This window comes from Trachemys scripta, chromosome 4 (assembly GCF_013100865.1).
Source record: "Trachemys scripta elegans isolate TJP31775 chromosome 4, CAS_Tse_1.0, whole genome shotgun sequence".
Lineage (NCBI taxonomy): Eukaryota > Metazoa > Chordata > Testudines > Emydidae > Trachemys > Trachemys scripta.
Window position 1 is genome coordinate 37,500,066 of NC_048301.1, and position 17,306 is coordinate 37,517,371.

Below are 17,306 nucleotides of genomic sequence, written 5' to 3' on the forward strand. Positions count from 1 at the left end.
GGCTGCGGGAAGTGGTGTGGGCCGAGGGAAATACAAAGCAGAAACACCAGACTTTGCATACGTAGTAAGGCATTATCACAGATCCACTTATACTGGACAAAAATAGGTGCCATGACAAGCTACCTTTCAGCTATCCTATGCCAGTAGTGGGTCAAAAACCATTAGACGGGAGGGCTTAGGCTGGTGAGAGATGGTTTTTTGGGGGATCTTGACAAAGTTGCCAGGACTGTACTCTCAAGCACCAGAGACTAATCCAACAGGGACTGTAGGAGTGCAGGCTACCAGGAAGGTGGCACTGAGATCAAGTTCAGAGGAGAAGCAACTTCTGAGAAGAAAATCTGAACAGGGATCTGTAATAAGAATTTCCTGCATGTAAGGAGCTAAAAAAGGCACCACTAGATCGATAATAACTGAATTAATTCATGGGTTTACTTGTAAGCAATAAAGGAAGAGTTCATTAACTAAGTTTGGAGTGGAGCTGTTCAAAGCACCTACTATATTTATCAGCCTCCTTCTGGTGCCAGCATCTTCGGAATAAAGGAGCAGAGTGAGAGGTGACACAATATAACATTTCCAAAGGAGAAGTTTGGGGGTGGCAGCAGTTACAGGATCCCGGCGTGTAGAAAACCTGGGGTTACCACAGTTGGTGATAAGAGAACTGGAGAGAGTCGAAACCGAAGAAATGGATTGGCAATTTATGAACAAGAGTGGAAAGCAAGCTAGGCATTCAACCTAGCTACAAGTATCAAATACTTATCAGATACTCAGTAAGACAATTTTCAAGGAACCTGTGTGAAGGAGAACAGAACAAAAAGCTGCAAGGGAGGTAACTGACAGATTAGATGGTTGACCCTATAGGCATTAAAGTGCCTTCAGCAGCACTTGGTTCCGAACTATGGTACACCTGGCAAGCTACTAGTATCTGAGAAGTTTGGTGAACCTTAATTACATTACCAATCTCCCTGTAGGAAGGAAAAGTTATGTACATAATGAATAGGGACAAAAGGGTTTATTGAAGTCTAAAGATTTCTTGACAGAGAAAAATATAAACCCTTAAGCAACTCATGAGAAAGTTTTAGACCTTGACACCATGCACTCAATCATTTATGAACAAAGTATTTTATTGGGAAACAAACACTCTTTTTAATAATAAAAATCCCATAGAAACACCACCACTAAGGACAATTGTACAGTATGAAATAGACCTCATGTTACATTTGAAAAAGCAGTTATCAAATCAGTACATACACTATACCAAAACTGGCAAAAGAGCATCTGATGAAGTGGGTTTTAGCCAGGAAAGCTTATGCCCAAATAAATTTGTTAGTCTCTAAGGTGCCACAAGGACTCCTCGTTGTTTTGACTACATCAGTAACCTAAGAAGAATGGCAGAAGATATCTGAAATAGCATGAGCTTTTACAACAATCAATCTTTGGCAACCTCTTATCTAAAATCCATAGGATAGACATTCCCCTATAGCTTTTAAATATCTTTCACCAAGTTACACTCAACTTATTGAAGAAATACAAAGCAGACACACCAGACTTTGAATACACAATAAGGCAGTACCACAGATCCACTTATACTGGACAAAAATAGGTGCCAGGACGAGCTACCTTTCAGGTATCCTATATAAAGGAGATTTTATATATATGCTTAGTAGGAAGGAAATGGGATCCAAAAATCAGTACAATGGCATAGAAATGTACCCTATATTAGTAATTGCAAAGGAATTCATATTGACTAACAGAACTTCTGTCCTCAAGCCCACCGACTGTATGGTATGTGGATCTCTTCAATGAACCAGTATTTTCCTGTAGAACAAGTTATGGAGCTTGTTTAAGTTAAGTAAAGTGATCTTTGGTATCTGTATATATTTTAAAATAACTGTTCACCCCTGTTTTCCTTTTCCTGTTGAAGATGAATATGATTTGAGATAGGGTTTTTTTTATTTTTACAATTCCACAGAAGGAGACCTAAAGTTTCCATATATTACAAATATGTAGTATTTTCCTTTGGACTGGATTGTCTTATCTTCTATTTAGCTAATAAACACACACACAAAGGTTTGCCTGGGACCTAACTCCACACCCTTTGTGACACTTTGGTTGCACAAAGGGCACAGACAGCTGCCCTAACAGGTCAGCTGGTGAATCCCCTTACCTAGAGGGTAAAATTGCTATAGCCCGCTGCACATTACCTGAGCCACATGGTGTTTCCAGCTGTGGGCAGAACATTTTGCACTCAGAAGTCCCTAGTGGAGCTGCCCCCAGGGAGCTAACAGGCACAATATAAAACAGACTTAGGCTGCTCTAAATTAGGCCAGGGCAAGCCCAGGGATTACAGGAGCAAAGAGGAAGCTATAAACTATCTTTCTTACAGTATTTCAGCAGTTCTGATGTCCAAGCCTGGGTGAAACCAACAGGTGTAGGAGTGAGTAAAAACAAAAACAAAACAAGAAGCCAAATTCATCACTGCTACAGCACTATTGGTTTTCATGCCATTACATCACAGTTTTGAGCCTACATGAGAGTACGTCACAAAGCTCGTGAATTCAGGTCACTCTGCCTGCCAGCCAAGGCAGCCATGATTTTATAATCAGGATCATGGAATTAGCCGAACTACTGGGACTGGACTGGAATAAGGATACATACAGAATTTTATACCTGAATAATTACAACTGTGGCAATGGTCCTTGAAAACTGAACAGTCACAGTAGTGGGAACTTTCCCTTATCTATTTGTGTTGCATTGCTATTGCCTTGCTTTCACTGTTGGGGGTCCTACTTCTAGGGGTGAAAGTAACTTACAGGACTTACTGGTACTGCCGGAGTCCTGAGGGGTGTGTGGCCTCATCCGGAAGAGGGAGGGCCTCTCAAGATTTAAAGGCCCTGGGGCACTGGCTGTGGCTGGGAGCCCCAGGGCCTTTAAATCAACCCAGGGCTCCCAGCTGCAGAGGTGGCTGGGAGCTCAGGGGCAAATTAAAGGGCACGGGGCTCTGGCTGCCGCAGAGCTCCGGGCCCTTTAAATCCCCACCGCAACTCTGGCAGCCGGGCTGGGGCCAGGATTTAAAGGGCCCGGAGCTCCAGCCGCCCCGAGCCCTTTGAATCCCGCCCACAGCACGGAGCTGCGGCGGGAGGGGAGGGGGGAGGATTTAAAGGGCTCTGGGCTCCCCGCCGTGGCGGGGAGCCCAGAGACCTTTAAATCCTTGCCACGGAAGCCGGTACGGTCTGGCATGGCGTACTGGCTCTTGCCGGTACGCCGGACCATACCAGCTTACTTTCACCTGTGCCTACTTCTGGTTGCTAGAGTGAATTACCATCCCTCAGAGAAATTCCACAGAAATTCCCAGAGGGGGGAAACTTTAAAAATACCCAGCTGAGAGCATAGACCACCCTTTGTTCTCCTATTTGTGGAAGGGCATAACCTTTCAATTACATGGATCCCAGTGGCCCATGGGAAATCCAGGTCCAAATCCCACACATGTCTCATGTCGTTGTACCATCCCTCCCACCATTGGCAGCATAGCTGGCTCAGTCACAGTCCCGCATCACCATTGCACACTTTTCTGCCTTCGAGGAAGCTAAAAGGAGAGGGAGCAATGGCTAAAATAAGCAGCAATCTGCTCAGTAACTTCTGCAGTTTACCCAAAGAGCAGGTCAGGGCAGCTCTCATGCCACCACCAGCTACTTGCACGTGACAATGCACAGTGTGGCACTAGACAGTTTGCTGGTGGCAAGGAGAAGGCTATTTTAGTCACTCCCACCTTTCCCAAACAGCTCCTTATCTGCATTTTTTATATAGTTATCAAGTTCTATAACATTTCTGACCAATGAGAAAAAGGTCTCTGATTTCCCCCATGTGGTACCCCCGAGCAGTGAGAGCTATGCCTGAGGGCACCCCCACATGGTCACAAGCTTTGGCTACACTACAAAGTTTTGTTAGCAAAAGCTGGGGCGGTATCAGGGACGACTCCAGGCACCAGCACAGCAAGCAGGTGTTTGGGGCGGCCAATGGGAAGGGGCGGCACGTCCGGCAGCAGTTCGGCGGCGGGTCCCTCAGTCCCGCTTGGAAGGAAGGATCTCCTGCCGAATTGCCGCTGAAGAATGAAGCGGCGTGGTGGAGCTGCCGCCGATCACGATTGCAGCTTTTTTTTTTTCCCACCGCTTGGGGCGGCAAAAACCCTGGAGCCAGCCTTGGGAAGTATACACACTACAAAGCTACTTTGGCAGCAAAACTCTGCTGTTTTGCCAACAAAATAAAACCACCTCAATGAGAGGAATAGGTTGCGGCAAAGCTAAAGCGACAAAAAGCTTGTCTACACCACACCGCTTATAGCGACATGGCTGTGTCGACACAGCCTTGTCGCTAAAAGTCAATGTGTGTAAATGCTCTTTTTTGGTACTTTGTTAACACTTTTGCCAATAAAATACTTCCAGTCCCACAAGGGCATTAGCTTTGTCCGCAGGAGAGCACTCCTGCCGACAAAGTCACATTCAGACTGCCACTTGTGGTGGCAAAACTTTTGTCTTTCACGGCGGGGGGGCTTTTTAAAGTACCCGTGAAAGACAAAAGTGTTGTAAACAACTTTGCAGTGTAGACACGCCCGAAGTGTCAGGGTAGAACCTGATGTTTGTTTTGTTGATATAACTAGCTTCCACCAGTATCCCACAATCCCTCCTTGACTGCTCTGCTCAGTGTTTTGATTGCTGCTGCCCTGAAGGCATGCGCCCCCTCCCCTTTCAAAGCTCCAGGAAGTATCTGGCAGCTGAGCAAGCTGCGCTGTTTGGGGAACAAAGAGCAAATCATTAACATGGAATGCACCTGTTCTGCCATGCACTAGGACAGAGGTGGACAAACTCCGGCTAGTGGGCCACATCCAGCCCACGGGACCATCCTGCCCAAGCCCTGAGCTCCTGGCCCGGGAGGCTAGCCTCCGGCCCCTCCCCCGCTGTTCCCCCTGCCCCACAGCCTCAGCTTGCTCGCTGCACCGCCGGTGCAATGCTTTGGGCAGCGGGGCTGTGAGCTCCTGGGGCAGTGCAGCTGCAGAGCCCAGCCTGTCCTGGTCTCTGTGCTGCGGGGTGGCGGTGGCGGCAGCGTGGCCCGGCTCCAGCTGGGCGGCACGGCTGTAGCACAGCCAGCCACCACTGCTCCAGGCAGTGTGGTAAGAGGGCAGGGAGCAGGGGGAGGGAGTTGGATAGCAGGCAGGGGAGTTTGGGGTGCTGGTCAGGGGGCGGAAGTGTGGATAGGGGTCGGGGCAGTCGGGGGGGGGAACAGGGGGTTTAATGGGGGGGTGGGGGTCCCTGGGGGCAGTCAGGAAGGAGGGGGGGTTGGATGGGGTGGCAGGGATTCTGGGGGCAGTCGGGATAGGGAGAAGGGGTGGGTGGATGGGGCAGGGGTCCCGGGGGGCATCAGGAATGAGAGGAGGGGTTGGATGGGGTAGCAGGGGTCTGGGGGGCAGTCAGGGGACAATTTACAAAACTCGATGTGGCCCTCAGGCCAAAAAGTTTGCCCACCCCTGCACTAGGAACACAGGGGCAGGCAGACTGCTGCTGCAGGGAGTGTGTGTGTGTGGGGGGACTGCTGTGCTGCATTGACATTCCTCAGCACGGAGAGGTCACAGAGCTCCTGGCAGCTAAGGAGGCTGTGGGAGAACTCGGAGGAAATCACAGAACCATAGGCAGGCAGGCAGAGCGGGCTGTTTTGGGAAAGACTACTGTGCAGAGCAGAGCCGGGGGCTGTTGTGTGGGGGTGTCCTCCTCCCCGTGCCTCAGGATAGGTCAATCAGCCTGCTGTCTCCCCCATCCCAGACACACCACTCTCCTCTCCCTCCCCCGCCACACACGTCAGTTGAAAAAGCAGTTGACAATCTACTAGGATGCCCCTGGAATGATGCGATTGGGAAACCTGTATCACGTGATGCTGTACCTACAGTAGCGTAGCTAGGGAGGTTCAGGGGAAGCAACTTCTTCTCCTCAGTACATTTTTCAAAAGCGGTGCCTGCCGGGCTGCCACTGGAGTCCTGCAGGCAAGAGGGGGGCAGCACGGCCGGACTCCGGAGGACCCATTGCGGGGTGGGAGGTGCAGCCAGAGGAGCGAAGGGGCCAGCTCCTCGGCCATCGCGCCACACGCTCAGCGCGGTCCCAACATCGCTGCGGCAGCTCAGGGCTTGGCAGCTGAGCGCTCCGCAGTTGGCGGGCAGATCCCCTCTCCCCGGTAGCTTCCTGCTTCCGGGCCGAGGGAAGCAGGGGATCTGCCCGCCAGCTGCGGAGCGCTCGGCCGCCAAGCCCTGAGCCGCCACAGGAGGCTGCCACGCTGAGCGTGGGGCGCGATGGCCGAGGAGCCTGGCCACTTCGCTCCTCCGGCTGTGCCCACCGCCCCCCCCCAATGGCTCCTCTGGAGTCTGGCCATGCTGCCCCCTGCCTTGCCTGCAGGAGCCCAGCGGTGGCCCGGCAGGCTCCGCTTTTGAAAAAAATGCTGGGCTACCCGGGCTGAGGGAACCAGGAAGCTGCCGGGGAGAGGGGATCTGCCCGCCAGCTGCTGCCCGCCCCACTGCTCCGCTCCCCCCAGTCCCCGGGAGAAGCGAGCAGTGCCCGCCTGCCCACCACTCTTCCCCCACGCCCGGCCCCCCCACCCACTGAGCCCCTCCAAACGGGGGGCGTAGCATGGCCAGAGGAGCCGGGGGGGGGGGGCGCGGAGTGGCCGGAGGAGGAGCCAAGGGGGGCGTGGCCAGAGGAGGAGCCAAGGGGGGGGCGCCTTTTTTATGTTTGCTCCCCCTGCAGTGAGAAGCTGGCTACACCACTGTGTACCTGCCCTATGAGGCATTGCAAATCCTTCCCAAAGCACCCTGCGGCCAGCTGCACAGTGGGATAGTTACCACAGTGCACTGCTCTCTGTGTTGATGCAAGAGCTGTTAGTATTGATGCATTCTGCCAACACAAGGAGCTAGTGTGGACATGCAACAGTGTTTTTAATTAAAGTGCTTTAATTAACATGGCATAACTTTTGCCGACAAAACTTTGTTGTGAAGATAAGGCCTTATTCCCGCACTGTGTTAGGGAAATTAGAGTCTTTTACATTGTGGTAAGAAATGTCACGGTATGGACCTTAAAATGTTGCCCCCAGGAGGGGCTGTCCTTACCCCATGGGAGAGGCTTTGGAGAACTGGGAGAAAGGGAGACAACAAAAATTTTGAATAGAAGTTTCTGGTGGTCCTCCCTAGAAAATTTTGAAGTGTCCCCACCTCCCTCAAAGTCAATTTCTGTCTCCAAAATCAATTAGCTGCTCTTACTGCTTTGTGGATTCCTGCTGCTTTACAGAGTGCCAGGATGTCCTCAGGATCTTCACTCCTGGCCGCTTATACCAGGATCTTTACTCCCCTCAGCTAGGAAGAACTGTGAAGAAGGAGAGTCTCAGAGAGGAGCCAAGAAGTCAGAGGAGAGGGCAGGTGGGGTGAGGCCTGGGATGAGCTCCCAAGGAAATGCTGCTGCTTGGGGGGGTTACAGCAACACTGTTCTGGGTATGTCAGTGATATATCAATAGGTCTCAAACCAGGATAGTGGGGAGAAGTGGAAGGGCTCAGCTGCCCAAGGCAATCGAAAGAGGTGAAATGGTGCCAGGTACAAGTCCTGTCATCCAAAAGTGGGACAAGGCAACAGGCACAGTATGTTAGCCCCTACCATGTCCGCTCAGGGGACGAGGCAGAAATACCCTCAAGCAGAAGAAAGACATAAGGTGAAGCGATACAGTGGCTCAACACTCTTCTAGGTAGTGTGCAGGTGCAGCCAAAAGGCCTGGGTGCTTCCTTTGCAGGGCTGGCTCCAGGCACCAGCCTAGCAAGCAGGTGCCTGGGGCGGCCAATGAAGGGGGCGGCGGGGGCGGCACGTCCGGCCATTCGGAGAATAGCATGTGGTGGCCACTCAGAGTGAAGGACCTGCCGTCGAATTGCCGCCGTAGAATGAAGTGGCGGTAGAGCTGCCACCGCTTGCAATCGCAGCTTTTTTTTTTTTTTTTTTTCCTGTTTGGGGCGGCAAAAACGCTAGAGCCGGCCCTGTTCCTTTGATAGGTGTAGGACTTGGGAGGCCCCTCTCATAGCAGGCAGAGGAAACCTTCCAAGTTCAGGCTTCTTTTAGTAGGAGAACTCCTCTATAAAAGGCAAGACACTCCAGATGGGAGCCAATTAGGCTTGTCCAGCAGGAATAGGCCCCCCCCTTTGAAAATAAAATGTCACAATTTGGGGGCAGATTCCCCAAATAGACAAGCGGCCAGTCCTGCTGGTCACTCCCAGAACACAGGGAGGGAAAAGGCCACCAGGCTCCCTCATATGACTCCAAAGATGAGTTCTGAGTTGAGCTGGGGCCTGTTGTGAGCCTGGAGGGGCCTGGGACACTTCAGAAATCTTGGGAAGCTGGGTTGGGAGCACTTTTGAGTCTGGAGCAACATGAGTTCTGATGGAACTGGGGCTGGAGTATTTGAGGGGGTGAGGAACTCTTAGGACAATGGAATCCTGAGCAGCAGGGAAGGAGGGGCAATCGGAGTCTGAGCGGGGAGGGTTTTCATTGGGCTCTGGGCTTCCTCTTTTTGTTCCCTTGTGAGTGAAAAAGGGGCAGCCACATGCAATGAAAGTGCAGCTGGGAAGTTGTAGCTGTTCCTCCATCCAAACTCATTCCCTTAAAGCACCAGCACCATTTCCCTTTGGGGTCAGGCTCTTGGACCCTTCCCTGTTCCAGCTGTGCTGGAAAGTATCACGTGTTTCTCACATGATTCCTGGCAGGCTTACTTTTGCTCCCCTCTAAGCTACACACTGGAGCTGCTATTCTAGTAGCAAGTTAGTTGCTTGCAACCCAGCCATTTGGCAGAATAATTAGGCATCTTCTGGTACCACTTACCTTTGGTCCATCAGTGTTCCAGTCTTAATTTATTGCTCACCAGCCAGCCTCTCTCTCAGACACCTTTGAGCTTACCCCCCATGCAGTCCCTTGTGTATGGGAAATACACCCTCATAAAATCTGTACAGCCTCTTCCCTAAAGATGTGCTAGTGACACAATAAGGGGATGAGTTGGGGGGAAGGGAGATAAGCAGCTGCTCCTCCCCACATTGTACATGCACAATACATGCTGGCTTTCTCTGGTGGAAAGGGAGCAAGTAAAGATTGAGCAGCTGAGCCAGTGATGGACTCCTTATCCAAATCTTTGAGCCAACTTCTGACCCCAGATGATCCAGTATTTTAACTATCCCATTTCCCTGTTCCCCAGTGCACCACATCCACTGTGCTCCCGATCCACCCAAAATTACCCAGAGCTCTTTCCCCCTGACTCCTTCAACTTCCTGCGCTGCTTCAACCCCCAATCCTCCGTTATCCCATCCCATAAATTCCATCTCAGACCCCTAAGGAGTAACCTTTGTTGTCTTCTTACAGAAGGAAGGGAGGGCTGGTGGCCTTGTTCTCTCCCCACCTCTCCCATCTTCTTGGAGCAGCAGTTCCCTGTCACTCTATTTTCATTCTTTGGGGTTCTCCACAGAGGGCCACTGCTCCCGCCCCAATCCACATAGGGAGGCTGACCTTTCTCTTCCTGCTGGGCTGGTCCAGCCAACTCTCACACTGGGCTAGCTGAGTGGTGGGCCTTTCCTTTTAAAGGCAGGGCGAAGCCCAAATATGGGTATGGGAATCCCTTACTACTGGGGCAGAAACTTTCCCAGGGCTGTGCCTAGCAAAGGCTGGGCCAAACTCCCAGCTCTCCCTCCCCATCGCTTGCCAAATGGAGGAATTCCCCTACTGCCCTCAACATCTCCCACTGCTGGGAGGGTGGGCATTGCTACAAGGAGTTTCCTCTACCCCGTCTTCTCTGCTTGCAACTGTCCTTCTTCAGGGCTCCCCTCCTCTTGGGGTTGCTGCTGTTTCTTCCCCCACACGGGGCAAAGGGCAATAAATATTCCAGCACCTTTTCCTGCACCCCTAAATCCCATCCAAGTGCTTCCTGGTGCCTAACAGAGTAGATGGAACAGGGGTGGCAGCAGCAGGGCACACTGTCTCGCATGATATTCTTATCGATAAACTAGGCAAATACAATTTAGATGGGGCTACTATAAGGTGGGTGCATAACTGGCTGGATAACCGTACTCAGAGAGTTGTTATTAATGGTTCCCAATCCTGCTGGAAAGCTATAACAAGTGGGGTTCCGCAGGGGTCTGTTTTGGGACTGGTTCTATTCAATATCTTCATTAACGACTTAGATATTGGCATAGAAAGTACGCTTACTAAGTTTACAGATGATACCAAACTGGGAGGGATTGCAACTGCTTTGGAGGACAAGGTCATAATTCAAAATGATCTGGACAATTGGAGAAATGGTCTGAGTTAAACAGGATGAAGTTTAACAAAGACAAATGCAAAGTGTTCCACTTAGGAAGAAAAAATCAGTTTCACACATACAGAATGGGAAGAGACTGTCTAGGAAGGAATATGGCAGAAAGGGATCTAGGGGTTATAGCGGACCACAAGCTAAAATGAGTCAACAGTGTGATGCTGTTGCAAAAAAAGCAAACGTGATTCTGAGATGTATTAACAGGTGTGTTGTGAGCAAGACATGAGAAGTCATTCTTCCGCTCTACTCTGCTCTGGTTAGGCCTCAGCTGGAGTATTGTGTCCAGTTCTGGGCACCGCATTTCAAGAAAGAAGTGGAGAAATTGGAGAGGGTCCAGAGAAGAGCAACAAGAATGATTAAAGGTCTTGAGAACATGACCTATGAAGGAAGGCTGAAAGAATTGGGTTTGTTTAGTTTGGAAAAGAGAAGACTGAGAGGGGACATGATAGCAGTTTTCAGGTATCTAAAAGGGTGTCATAAGGAGGAGGGAGAGAACTTGTTCACCTTAGCCTCTAAGGATAGAACAAGAAGCAATGGGCTTAAACTGCAGCAAGGGAGGTCTAGGTTGGACATTAGGAAAAAGTTCCTAACTGTCAGGGTGGCTAAACACTGGAATAAATTGCCTAGGGAGGTTGTGGAATCTCCATCTCTGGCGATATTTAAGAGTAGGTTAGATAAATGTCTATCTGGGATGGTCTAGACAGTATTTGGTCCTGCCATGTGGGCAGGGCTGGACTCGATGACCTCTTGAGGTCCCTTCCAGTCCTAGAATCTATGAGTACGGTGACCATATTTCCCTGTGCTGAATACGGGACACCTGGTAAAATTACTCGTATTCAAGCAAGTTCAACGGCAATCAATCAGAACTATGCAGTACAAAAGTTCAAATTAACATCAAGTTGACTGCGCGCCTGTTAGAAATACTGCGTAGTTGGATTCTTTGTATTTACCTTCTTATCTTTAAGGTTCACACGGGGAGAGATGACACACACATATTCCCGTACACTTCTCGCACGGGGGTGTAACCGACCAACCCGACCCCTCCCTGCCCAGCGTTCTCCGCCCTCCTGGTATCTGGCACTGCATCTTCCCGATGCAACATGTTGGGGGGGGGGCACACAGGGTCTCATGATTAGGGGACAGAGCAGCCCTGCACTCCCTGGGGACAGGACCCAGGGCGGGGGGAGAGGCAGGTGAAGGTAGGGCTGCTGTGGAGCCTGCAGAGTCAGTGTGTGAACAGGCTGGAAATCGAATCCCACCACCACTCCAGAGCTTAGCTGAGGGACAGAGGGGCTTTGGCACATGCAGGGCTCACCTTCTCCTGGCCAGCACCCTGGGCCGGAGGGTCCTGGGCTTTCCTGGGGCGCCAGCCCAGCCAGAGGCAGTGGGAGAAGGAAGGATCCTGGTGACCAAGCTGAGCACTCCAACCAGGGGCTGGTTCTCTGCACAGCACTGGGAGTGGGATGTGCCATGCCGGGGGGGGATATGGAAGAGAAACCGGGCTAGGTGGGGTGAAGGAGCAAAGCAGGAGAAGACAGCAAGAGGGGGAGCACGTAAAAGGTTGATGGGTGGACTGCCGAGGCGACCTGTAACCAGCTGCTGCCTAGCGCCTGCCCTCCTTCACCAGCTACCACAGCTCGCAGTGCACAACCAGTGCTGGCCAGAAACAGGACAGGAAGTGAGGCCCTGCTGGCCGAGAGCCAGCACGCAGCGGGGGCTGTGCTGTCAGACCAGCAGGAGGAGCGGCGAGCCTTGTGCACAGCAGGTCTGCCCCACCACCAGCCTTGCACACCCACCCTCACTGTTGGCCACTGGACCCCCCTCACTCATTGCTGGTGGGCAGGCGGCTGGCGAGCAGGGATCTGACCAGCAGCAGGACCTGCCAGAATAGGTGGGGCGCAGAAGGCAGAAAATATGAGACAATTTGCCCATTTTTAATAAGTCAGGACACTTGCAGAAGGTCTTAAATACGGGACTGTCCCTTTAAAAACAGGATGTCTGGTCACCCTACACATGGGGAGGTAGGGAACGTAAATTGACTTTTGGGTGGCAGTAGGAAATGGTTGCCTTTTGGGGGGAAAATGAGGGGGTGAAGTTTTATGTAGCTCCTTGTGTGACATTCCTCAGCAGTGAGAACATCGCCACCATCCCCAAATGACACCTCTCCGCCCTGAGCAGTGGTAGTAGGACCATGTGGGAAAGAATGACGATTCCTTTTCATCTGTGAAAAATGTCACATGTGGAGCTGCAAAATACTTGGCAGCTATGACCCTTTCTTGCTGCTGTGTGACTGTATGCCATAAAGAAGCAACAAAAGAAACAAAGCCACCTCTCCTTTTGCACATTCTCTTTAAAGTCACCGTGCAATGTGAGGGACCGTGACTTGCAAATAGGCATCAAGGAGTGGCTGTCATGATCACAGTGTCACCACATCTACACTGCTATTATTACCAGAGGTGAAAGTAAGCTGGTCCGGTCCGGTACAGCGTACCGGCAAGAGCCAGTATGCCGTGCCGGACTGGACCAGCTTCCGCGTGGTGATTTAAAGGGCCGAAGGCCCCGCTTCTTCCAGTTGAGGCCACACTCCCGCTCAGGACTCTGGCGTACCGGAAAGTGCTTTAAGTTTCTTTCACCCCTGATTATTACCCATGCTGGCAAGATAAAAGCTGCGTACCTGTGCTACATATGCCTACCTGTGCTACAGTCACATCTTCTCTTTGCAGTGTAGACATATCCTAAAGTGTCAAATACTTATACTATACTCAGATGACTAGATAAAAGCCAACATTAGAGGAAGAAAATTGCTTAATTTTTAGTATCAAAAGTTCATTTGAGTTTCTTTCAGCTTCGAAAGGAAGTAACTATCACCATCAGTAAAATTGGGATCTGATCCTATTAGTTTGGACAGACAGGTTTCCAAAAAGAAATTCAAAATAAATCTCCCCCTAAACTCACCTCAAAAAGTCAGAATCCCCCCATTTGTGAGAGAGAGTCAGGAGGTTTTTCCCTACACACAAAGAAAAAAGAAGTTAAAGCCTTACTATCTGCTCTTTAACTTATTAAAAAAATGTTTTTTACTGTTGTTTGGCCTACAGAGGCCACATGAGCGATGGGAAAGCCAGCTAGATTCTATTCTGCTTTACGCAGTTTAAACAAAACTGTAAACTAAATTCCACCAGCAGAATTTATATGACAAGTGATGGTAACAGGAGCAGAAAGACCCAGTTCAGAAAACTGGCAATTAGAAAAACAAATAAATCTTCTGATTTAAAAAAAAAAGAAAAAAAGCAAGCAAGCCAGCTTGACCAATGTGATCTAGAAGTTGAATAATTCATTATCTAATTTTTATTTTTCTATTAACTCCAGTTTAATTATAAATCTAAAAATTCTATTTTTTTTGTACAAGTATCCCCTAAATTTATGCTGTCTCCCTTTCCCTTTAGACAATTAGAGAAGAGTGCATGTTTAAAATTTCATATATATATATATATGTTCACGTTCTGATTTATACTGAGTTTTCATATATGCTTCCAGTATTGTCATCATAACTGGCACCTTCTCTCTTACACTGCCAGTGGTATAAGATTGGAGATTCAAGCGAATGGCTCCCTCAAAAGAAAAATCACTACAGATGTTCCTCAAAAACAACTAGGAAAAATTGTATCTTATCACTGAATTTTCTTTTTTGGATCACTAAATTACCATCTGATTGATCGCACTGCAGTTGTGATGCTTTCAGGTGCTATAACACAGTCAGCGTACAGTCTTCCACAACAATTTGCTCTTGCATCGCAATTGCAGGGTGATAGTCATCATGTGGGTCATGGTAGTCCTGACCTGTCCCTCGGCTGCCTTTCTGGCCATAAAAACCACTGCTGTTTTTGGCTGAGACTGTCTGGCCACGGTAGATTTGAGCCTGATGCTCACAGACGCCAAATTTGCTGAGCAGGATGAAGACATCCCTTCTGAAAGCCTTGGTGAAAATAGCATAGAGGAATGGGTTGGCACAAGAATTGAGTGGGTAGAACAGCACTAGCAGGATCTTGGAATTACTGACTGTTATCAAGGGCTTGTTCATAATGGCAGACAAAGCATAGAATGAGATAGGTGCCATGCATAGGAAGTCAGTGAAAATCAAGACAGCCATCCTTTTAGCAATTTTGGTGTCTTTGTCTCCAGACTTGTACTCAGGGTTTCGCACAGTTAGATAGATTTTTATATAACAAGCACAGATGATGATAAAGGCAATGATGTTCAGCATTAAAACAAAGACAATGTAGGCTTGAGCCAACGGTGTTTCGGTATCCATGGGCAGGCAGATACTGACTTTGATGTAGCTGCTGACTCCAACCAGTGGCAAGAGGGCGAGAAGAAAGCATGAGAGCCAACCACCCAGCATGATGATCAAAGCATGCCGAAGGCGAAGCTTCCTGTCCAGGCGCATAGCAAAGGTGATGGCATACCAGCGCTCCAGGGTGATCACAGTCAGTGTATATACAGAAAGCTCACTGGCAAAGACAGTGAAAAAGCCAGCTGTGTTGCAGCCAGGCCCAGTCTGCCAGTCTATGGCATGGTTGTAGTATTCTGACCTAGTGTAGAGATCCACCGAAGCAATCAGGAGAAGGTACAGTCCCATGCAGAAATCAGCAAAAGCCAGGTTGCACATCAGAAACCGTGGGACAGTCAACTTGTAATGGCTGGTGAGAAGGATGAAGAGGACAAAAATGTTACCCAGGATAGCCAGCAGGTTCACAAACCACACCACAATTCTTAGAAATTTATAGCCCATTATGTCTTCGCAGGGATTAAACTCATCAGGCTCTGGAGTGCACGCAATGTCTTCACTGCCACCACAGACAGTATAGTCATAATGGCTGTCAAACCCCTGGATATTGTCCTCTTGAGGGTTCTTGAGCTCTTGGCCAAACCCAACATCTCCATCCCCCTGCTCTTCAAAAAAAACATAGTAGTGGGAGTTGCCATGAAAATCCCTGAATTTGGAGTTTTCAGCGTACACTGTGTCAGTGTGGTCTGCATCCTCTTCTGCATAATCTTGGTAAAAAGGGCCATTGAAGGTACTGATGGATCTTTTCTTACGAAAGCTGTGACTGCTGGTCTGGTTACACATCATGTATTCCAGAATTCTGAAAGAGCACAAGGGTGAAATCACCACTGGAATTTGCAGTTCTGTTTGCATACAACAGGTATGTCAAGGGAAACACTTTTTAATCATTAATATCTGAATTAAAATATCTATGAACCAGAATGTTGTCCTGACACATTTTTGTTAGTAAAAAGACCATGTGGTGAATCTTGAGCATACCCAACAGAGTTTTTTGTATGTTGGCAGACCGATATACAGTGCTGCAGTCCTCTGCATCTGAGTTCTCACTTCTTTAATATGCTTACAATAACAATAATTTCATCTTTCTCCTTAAAAATCCCAAGTGATGAGGCCTCTACCACTTCCCCGGAGTTGCTATTTCACAGCCTAATTCATGCCACTATTTGGAGGTTTTTCCTGATATTTTGGCCTACGTTTTTCTTTCTTAATTTCATTCAATTATTCTTAGTGGTTACTGATTGTGCCACCATAAATAATTCCTCTTCCTCCTCGGGGATTACATCCTTCAAAATTCATAGATTTCTTACATCTGTTCTTTATAATTGTTTAATCAATGCACACAGCATTGTATTCTTTTCTTCTTTCTGCATAAATCAATTCTCTCCAGCCCCTTAATCATTTTTTTGCTCTCCTCTATATTTCCTCCAATTTGTTCCTCCACAGTTTACTGACACTATGACACCAGAGCGCAACACAATACTCCATATGTTGTCTGCGTAGCCACAGAGAAACAATAACTAGAGACCCATGAAATTCTTTTGTTTTTATAATTTTTTGTTTTATTTTTCAAGAGTTTTATTTATTTTGATTTATCCATGCGGGGTGGGGGGCAAGGGAGGTGTCAGGTCCTGCCCCCAGCGTGGTGTGGTGTCAGAGGCCTTTGGGGGCAGAGGTTGCAGAGTGATCTGGACATGCACTCACCCTGCAGTGACAGCTCCTGTCCTGCAGGCCTGGGCCCAGCTCCCTGTTCCAGGAATTGCAACCTTGTGCATGGGGTCATAGCGCCACTCAGATTTGGCTCAGGTGCCCCTCCATCATCATGACAGAGGGGCAGCTAGGTCAAATTTGAGTGAATAGTAATATGGCCCTGTGCTCCAGATTGCAACACTCACTCAGATCTAGTCTAGCTGTCCCATGACATGATGATGGAGGAGAGGCCAGGCCAAATCTGAGTGGAGCTACAATCTTACGTGCCAGATCAGAATAACTGGTGAGGGGAGCCAGGCTGTGCCCTGCAGGACAGGAACCACAGGGATTGCCACTGGAGGTTTTTTTTTATTTTACATGTTGTTTCTAGTTGTATTTTGTGTTATTCTGTAGTTGCGAGAAACATGGGGCTCTAACTATTACCTTGCTCCACGATGCAATGCTTCTATGTTTGTAGCCCCAAATAGTATTAGCAATGTTCTGACTACAGTAACACCTTGCAAATGTGTATTGAATTTGCTGATTGCTATCACCCTACACTTCCTTCAGTGTTTCTCATCCCAGCTGTCTCCCTCCCATTCACTGTCTTTCAGACTTTCACCGGATGTACTGGAGCTGCTTTTCTCAAAGGAGAATCTCATTTTCTTTCTTTCTGCTCGTGTTTCTAATCTCTGTACATCCCTTTGTGGTAGTTTTCTGCCCTCAAAGTTGTTTGAAACTCCTCCATGACCTAATATCATCTGTGAATTCCACTCATATACTATCTACGCCAATGTTTAAAATACGATAGGTATCCTAGAAATTCTATAGATAGATATTTTCTTTTCATGTATCAGAGATTGGCCTGAGCAAGACCCTTGGCTCTGAACTTTGGAGAAGTTTGCATTTA

At 48.8% G+C, this 17,306-nt stretch overlaps 1 protein-coding gene across 1 annotated transcript in view; it reads right to left on the reverse strand.

Moving 5' to 3' along the window:
* Positions 1-13,782: 13,782 nt before the first annotated feature.
* The window catches only part of TSHR (thyroid stimulating hormone receptor), a gene marked incomplete in the record, with an annotated part of 72,392 nt that continues 68,868 nt past the window's right edge, over positions 13,783-17,306 (reverse strand). Inside the window, 1 exon segment of the mRNA XM_034768734.1 lies at positions 13,783-15,509. Within this exon segment, the coding sequence (XP_034624625.1) occupies positions 14,108-15,509 (1,402 nt within the window).